At 48.6% G+C, this 7,657-nt stretch overlaps 1 protein-coding gene across 2 annotated transcripts; it reads left to right on the top strand.

The window, feature by feature from the left end:
• The first annotated feature begins 1,390 nt into the window (after positions 1-1,390).
• On the top strand, positions 1,391-7,139 carry LOC144172774 (sodium/potassium-transporting ATPase subunit beta-2-like). Of its 2 annotated transcripts, none has more exons than XM_077701377.1 (3): positions 1,391-1,408; positions 4,611-4,858; positions 6,105-7,139. In XM_077701377.1, the coding sequence occupies exons 2-3, from the start codon at positions 4,737-4,739 to the stop codon at positions 6,703-6,705; spliced, it is 723 nt and encodes a 240-aa protein (XP_077557503.1). In that variant the 5' UTR covers positions 1,391-1,408; positions 4,611-4,736; the 3' UTR covers positions 6,706-7,139. The 2 variants fall into 2 exon arrangements, with proteins under 2 accessions (XP_077557503.1, XP_077557502.1); XM_077701376.1 differs by lacking the exon at positions 1,391-1,408 and adding an exon at positions 1,806-2,069.
• The last annotated feature ends 518 nt before the right edge of the window (positions 7,140-7,657 follow it).

Raw genomic sequence — 7,657 nt, 5'->3', positions numbered from 1 at the left:
GCTTGATGGAAGCAAGAAAATTTCTGTTCCCTTCCACTTTCCAGGCAAGATGACCAGCTAATGTGAGCGCAGTGCAAGTGCGGAAACAAAGCACGTTGGTAACTTTCGTGTCATACTTTCTGGACAATTAGCTGAATGAAAGTAGGGAGGACCCGAGTTTTATTGCAGGGAACAAATATTGGCCCGTCCGTTTCCTTTCCGTGTCGTAGGTGTCTTGCTGTCACTGTAACACGGCATCGTAATCACTCCACCACGAAGGACAGAAGTCAGGTCGCACTAGACCACGTTTAAATCTCCCACCAGCACAACGGGCAGAGTTTTCATTGATCTTCATCACACCTTCACCCCCATTTGGTGTAGCAAGTCGGGCGCCCCGCCTGGCTTACTTCACTTGTTCATTAAAGATGTTTCTCTCTATCCCATCGCAGAGGCCATTAAGCCTATCTGTGCGTGCTCGCGTGCTACCCGCACTTCCCGTTCTGCGCACGTCAACGGGCAACCTTGACGTGCACGTGCATGGACTTGAAGGACACCCGCCGGAATGTCGCTCCGGAGGCCCTTCAAGCTGGACGGAGGACCACCAGCCAAAATATCTAACCAGAAGGACTTCAAGAAGAAAACACAAAAGCACTAGCCCTTGCGTGTGCACTTACTTTCTACATATCTGGATAATATTGTTAACATCTAGAGACACACATTTTCCCATGACCTACACATAGACCGTTTCACTGCAAAAACAAGCACTTGTGGTGTTTGGAATCGGGGCCTAAAGCCATACCGACTATGCGGGGTGGGTCAAATTCCAAACTACGAAAAAAGCCGCGCCAAGCCACCCTGTGTAGGTGGTTGGTACGCGAAGCTAGAAATGACATGCGATTACCCATGCAACGTCACTTGACTTCACACACGTGGCTCTACAAAGAGTGAAACCAGAGGCAAGTGAAATGTACTTAACCACATTTTTTATGACTTCAAAGAGATATTCTTTGCTAAGGTTTAATCATTGAATGAATCATGAACTGTGGTTGGTTGAGTTGTATTAATTAAGCACATAAGTGGGAACCCTTTGTTTAAAAAATTAAAGGAAGCTCAAACCGGGTGTCAGACGGTCCCACTTCTCCTCCGTCTCTACCGCCGACGACGGAGGCGATGAAATCTGTGGCAGAGAGAGAAAATGTAGATTCCATACGTTGGTATGAGCTTCCTTTAATTTTTACAACTCTGAGCGCATGCGCGAGGCGCGCACACGGCCGCTGCAGGTGCCGTGGGTGGAGCGTACAGCAGCGCGACAAGTCGCGTGACGCTATCACGTGGCACTTAGCGAGAACGCAGGGGGTAAACCCGCAGATGTTCCCGGACAGTGTACCGTCTGTCTCCCCTCTCTCCGCTTGGGCTCGTAGCTCAATCGGTAAGGCAACGGGCTCTCGCCCCGTTTCTCTATTCATTCCAGCTTCGATTCTTGGCGGTGTGAATAACTTTTTTATTTGTTCGCGGTATTTTTCTGTTGACACCAACGGTCGCGACAGAACCCTCGTGGGTAGAGGTAATAACCTCCGCTTTAAAACAAATACAAATATTCCAGTGTTTTTTTATTCCAGACGAACGCGGAGGATCTGGTTCCGCAGCGTTGCGGTCTGAATACACATCGTTGATAATTGTACACCAGCTTCCCTTGCGCTCGGACCACGAATTCGTACTCGCCTGAGCCGGCGCGCAATCTGCACCAGTAGGGGGCTATATGTACCGTCTGCAGATATCTGAGTAGGGCATCGCCCATCTTTGTGACGGTGGTGGTGACAGATAAAAGCGGACTTCTCTACCCTCGAGCAACCAGTTCCAGAGCGGCATGCTCGGAGTGAAGTACGTTGGAAACGTAACGCCTGCTTTTAGCTTCCCTGCGTCTGTGGATTCGGTCATCCCTCCAACGTCGAACCTGCCTGCAAGAAAGCCTACCGTGTGGCAATAGTAACGGTCATGGGAAATAGGTGGTGACAGCAGTAGTGGTGAAATCAGTAGTGACACACGCGGGTGGCTCCACGGCGACTGAACCAGTTCGGCAGCAACGCACAGTGAGTAAAAAACATTATAAGCTTTCTGCTTGCCTTTCTCATACCCCCATCCATGTGTTCAGGCTCCTCGTACTGACGCTATAGAGTTATCGAGTTATCAGCATTACATGCTGGACACAATGCCATCGGCTCTCTGTACCACGTTTTATAGAAAACGTAGACGTTTGACCGAATACCGAAGCAATACTCCTTCCAATTCTGCCTTTTTAGCATCACGGAAAACGATGGCACTCCACTGCGATGGTTCAAAAACAAAGGATATCAATCTCCGTGATCCAGCCCCTTAATTGGAATAGAGTCTAAAATTCCCAAAGCTCTTCACTGACCTTTTGCGTTCACCCCAAGCCGCATTGAAGCGAAGCGTGTGAGAAGAACGCAATGGAATCTGAGGACTATTTTAAAGCCGTCGCTGCAGACCAACGAACCGTCGGTGAATGAAACTCCTTACGCCACAAGACAGCGGATGAATCCTCCGTTGCTGAGGTTCGGACGTCGCGCATTCCTGCGACGTCGGGTAACGTCACCTGCCGCTATGGAGAAAACAACTTTCGAACGTTTACTACTGAAGAACCATTTCGGTCGTTCACATCACGCGGAGGATTCATCGCGAGGCGTCCTCACGCAAATGCCTTTGAGCATCTTGCAACTGAGTCTACAACTTGGTCTGCACGGACGCTAACCTGCGCAAACCCTCCTCATGCGTCATGATGGACCAAATACAGCGCTGTTCTGTACGGAACGTTGCAGGTCGCGAGTTGTCCGGTACTTGCTGACAACATTCCCACGCTCGTGCTCCGAAGCGAGATAATTTGCAGGCAAAAGGGACTCTACAACACTGCCGTTAAACGTTTCATACTTTCTTTCACGCCTGGAAGTGCTGAGAAGGCTGCAGTTAGCGACAGTACAAAACCGCACTACAGGATTTGTTTTTCTGAGCAGGACCGCCTTCCATTTGTGCTTTGATTTTGTGGCAAATATTTTTAAAGGCGATATCGAGTGCGTTCATTGCTGTGCCTAAAAGGTCGCCACCCAGTAGCCATTACATCGCTACGATGACGTAATAAGAGCACTCAAAGAACGGCAATACCGGGAGGAAAGAAACATATTTTGAGCAAGTTTCTAAGTTATCTGATGGACATGCAGCAGTAATTTTTATCTGAGGTTTTTTCTCACCCCATATTCTAAGTACTGGATAACTTTGTCCGAAATTTACGAAGCCTTCAACATATCTTAATACAATAGGGCAAGAAAAGCAACGACTAAAGCTTAGGCACACAGGATGAGCGCTGGCTTCCAAACGAACTTCTATTGCAGAAACATGCAATCTTTATGAACGCGCATATACACACTTACGATGAAAACAGTCGACCCGGTAAGTAATTGATATCAACTGTGACAGAAAGCCCAGACACAAAAGCAAAGTGCTTACCCCCTCTCCCTCGTACTATGCACGTGTTGTGTCCTTTGAGATGCCTAGCCATGTTTCGTCGTTTCGCCCATGTAAATAATCTCGTTCCTTGGTGGACGGAGCTACAGAAGAATGCGGATAAGCGAGGAATGCGCCATGCTGCCTTCTATAGCGTGATCGGTCAAGGAACTGGATTATTTACAGGTTCGAAACGATGTAACATAGCTAGCCATCTTCAAGGACAGAACACGTACTTACATAGTGTGAGGGAGGGATAAGCACTTTGTGTCTTTGTTAGCCTATCCCGGGTTTCGGACCAATTGCTATCAATTACCTAATGGGGCGACTGTTTGCGTCGAAAGTGTGTGTAGGTGTGTTATAAATACTACATGTTTCCGCATTAAAAGTTCGGTTGCAAGTCAGAGCTTGTCCTGTGTGCCTCAACTGTAATCCTTATTATTGTTGCGATGTTTTATTAAGATGGATTACCAACTCTGCTTAAATCCTTTGAATATTTACAAAAAAATGGCAAAACTGTTGCAGGGTCCCTTTAAACTAAACTGTTTAGTTTAAAGCCTTCAGTGTTAGGTTTTCCCCAATTGACACGCCCGTTCGATTTAGAAAATAGTTGTCCTGTTGGAACGGGGCGACCGGCCGACTACGAAAGCTTGTGAGAATTTCTAAGCTGACGGCAATTCAGTCGCTATTTATTTAAAATTGTACTATATGTGAGTTTTAAAGGTGTGCTTGAAGTGAAATGAAACAGCATGTCTTCTCATCGTAGAGAGCTTGCCTTCAAATCCCGAGTCAAACACTACGTTCCCTTGGCCGGCCCAGCCCTGCTGTAGCCTCTTCGGGAGGCACCACGGCTATCACACGTCAGAGATACGATGGCTGCACGTACCTGGTTCCCTGCACATAATATATTTGTGTTTGCTTCAAGTGCTCACATCGCAGTGAGTTTAGAAAATTGTTGGTAGCAACACTACAACTGGAAACAGCGTGTGCGCTTAATTATTTCGGCCAGTGGCGAACTGGCATGCAGCATTGAGTGCATCGATAAATTGAATTGGAGCTGCACATTTTGTGGCTGACATGCGGGCTGCATTTTCGCCGTCTTTTCCCACAAACAGGTCCCTCTGCAAGGTGGTTTTGATATCTGAGCGCCATTCCTTCAACGGCGACTGTTTGCTGCGGACTTCAGGCGGCGGTTTTCCAGTCTCCCGGCCAAGTGGCTCAGCTCTGTGCTGGTTGTGATCATGCTGTCGGTGGTCTGGATCGTGGCCTTGCTACTCGCCGCCGGAAGGGCGACCAACGAGACGGATAAGCCTTCGGTGTTAGAATTCTACCCGAGGGCCAGGCCGGCTGAAAATCTGATCTGGTGAGGCGCACCTCATTTGCAATTTTCACTCACAAAGCTGGTCTCAAACCTTACAGTAACGGGCCCACTCAGCCACTTGAAGTCTGCCGCTCCATGTCGCGGAGCCAGCTATACAAGGTTTATATCGACAGGACTGCACTTTGGATCTTTTCAGATTTTAACTTGTTGCAGTTTGTATAGTGTGTGTCCCTGTATAGATATATACATCTATGCCGGTCAAAAATGTGCAAGCAAACGATACTTGGTTACTATTTCGGAAGATGCTGCTAGTAACAACACGTAGGGTATGGTGACAGCTGATGTAGGCGTTATATGACTAAAACTATGCGTATTGTTTTTAAAAAGCTTTGCTCCTTACTACATGAAGGAGCGTATGACGGAGGAGCTTGTCTCTTGGAAGGAATAATTTTCCCACCCCCAGTTACTGATGGAGAGTGGGGTACTGAGGGTAACAAATCAGGGTTCCTCGTGAGGGTATGATCGTTATTCTGCGTCACAAGCTGGACAATAATGTGTTATTTCTTTTTATTGTCCACTTACAGCACATCCTCTGAATGAGGAACGAAAGTTTCAGCTTCTCATTCCGTTCCTGTGTCAGATGAGGGCGGGGTGAGCCGTCCTTGCCAATTGTGAGGAGCGCGTTGTTGTTGATGATTATGACGATAAATTGCTTCGGTCGATAAGTAGGCAAGAGGTAGAGGGGAAGCGGGAGTCTTACGGAAGCGGGGAGTCCCCCTCAAATGGCATGCAGCCCACTGCCCTTGAAGGCAAGTGGCACCTTCGGACGGTTGGACGACTTCGAGTTGCGTTGTTGAGACCGAGCTAAGCGAGACGGTGCCCCACTGCTGTGCACCAGTGATAAGTATTTGGGTTTTGCAGAATTATTGGCCGAGCCACGCAAGCCCAAATTATGTGAGCGGTGCCTGTGTGTGTGCACCATTTGGTGTGGTGTTTGATACATGGTTAGAAAATGCATTAGCTTGTAGATGGTGCCAGCCTACATGTTGACGTTCAGTAAGCGTGGATGTGCTTTGCTTGAAGAGTGGTTTTCCTCTACTAGCAAGGACCGTCGCTCTAATAAATGACAGCGAATGCGATGAGAATGTGTGGTGATATCCCTTTGTATTTGAATAGGGACACATTTTACGGAGGCTGAAGCGCTTAAAACACACGAATGTAAGCACATCGTGTAGCCAAAACCATTTACGCATGTGTTGCTCTTCTTACGGTTCGCCCTCCCCCGCAGGTTCCGCGCAGGTGGTCCTCAAGGCGTGGCTCCGGGATGGCGAAATCTGACATCCCAGCTGTCGCAGCTCATTGCGGGGTACAATTCCCGGCTAGTTGAAGGCAACGAAAATTTGACCAGGTGCTCTGACCAACGCCCCCCGGCAGGGAAGATATGCTTCTTCGATGTCAGTACGGTGGCGCCCCAGTGCACGGCGGCTGAGGACTTCGGCTATCCAAGACAAAGTCCATGCGTCTTCATCCAGTTCGCCAACGTCACGGGATGGGTCCCTGAACCGCTATCACCGCAAGAAGCCTCCCAGGTGGTACCAGCGGCCTTGCAGACGCAAATAGTGCCGGGGCTGCTGCCCCTTCACTGCGATGGAGACAACCCGGCTGACCGCGAAAACATCGGCCCATTGTTGTACTACCCTTATCCGGGTTTCCGCACCGTGTTTTTCCCCTACACCGGCCAGTCCGACTACATGCCACCGCTAGTGGCCATCCACTTCCAGAAACCTCAGCAAGGTGTCATCATTAACGTCCGTTGTCGTCTCCTGGCACGTAACCCACCACCTGGTAACTTTTCTACCGAACTGTCGTTCCAGATACTTGTCGACTGAAAAAAAGGGCAGACTACGGGCGGCAGCTGTAGAGAATAAGCGGATGGAAAAACACCATTTTTATCATTGAGACGTGATGTGCGAAGGGGCAGCGTGATCAGTCTTGTAAAAGCACCAAAAGAAAAAATAAAATAACTCAGCCACGCCTTCGGTTCCACTTTATATTTCTACTCATCACTGTATCATTCTTATATGAAATGAACGCACCCCCATATTCTGCTCACTTGCCTAACGGCCACCCTCCCTGATAGATGTGGCTGTCTTCTTGGGGGGATAGTAAATGTCTAGGCTGCTTAGGAAGCGCTATTTGAACGGTCGCACTCGATATGCACACGGATATGAAACAGTACCCAGGCCCTGTGGAATGGACACTACCACTAGAACATACGACTAGCTCCTTTGGATGTAATAAAAGGTGTGATTGCTCTCTGTTACCGGGTGCCTAATTATGAGCACTGGGGCTACCCTGTGACACTTGTGTCTTCACAGGGATGAGCGTCTTCTGTACGGCTGGATAAAGTTTAAGGTCTTTTACGTGATTGCGTGTTGTGGAATGCAAAAATTACGGTAGAAGTGGGCCATCATATGGGGGCGACTACACGTCCCTCTTTGGCTAGAGGCAGAAAGCATTACTTCTGCATCAAACTTACTGAGTTTTTTGTAAGAGGATTGTAATTGGGAGGAAACACCCTATCGACGGCAACTTAAATTCGAAAGCCAGCGGCACGATACCCAAGTCGTCACCGGAAGCGGCAAAAGAGGAAGCCATTGCCCTGGCGATGGCTTCCACGGAAGCAATATAATTGTCAGGCACTCAAAAACTGCGCTTCGGAATTTTGCAAATGGAGGGATCTTGTCCGACGCACTCATAATTCTGGTGGGCTTCAAAGACCGCAGGAAGGTCCAAATCGCAAGGACGCCTTGACGCTCTTCTCTTTCTGACAGCAAGAAC

This window comes from Haemaphysalis longicornis, unplaced genomic scaffold (assembly GCF_048455015.1).
Source record: "Haemaphysalis longicornis isolate Haplotype H1 unplaced genomic scaffold, Haemaphysalis longicornis Haplotype H1 scaffold_26, whole genome shotgun sequence".
Lineage (NCBI taxonomy): Eukaryota > Metazoa > Arthropoda > Arachnida > Ixodida > Ixodidae > Haemaphysalis > Haemaphysalis longicornis.
Note: the sequence above shows the minus strand (reverse complement) of the source record. Positions and strands in the feature narration are given on the sequence as shown.

Bases quoted from the DNA above. Each gene is read 5' to 3' on its own strand.
- LOC144172774 (XM_077701377.1), top strand. From the start codon at position 4,737: ATGCTGTCGGTGGTCTGGATCGTGGCCTTGCTACTCGCCGCCGGAAGG. The intron at 4,859-6,104 runs GTGAGGCGCACC...CCTCCCCCGCAG, and splicing joins CCGGCTGAAAATCTGATCTG to GTTCCGCGCAGGTGGTCCTC.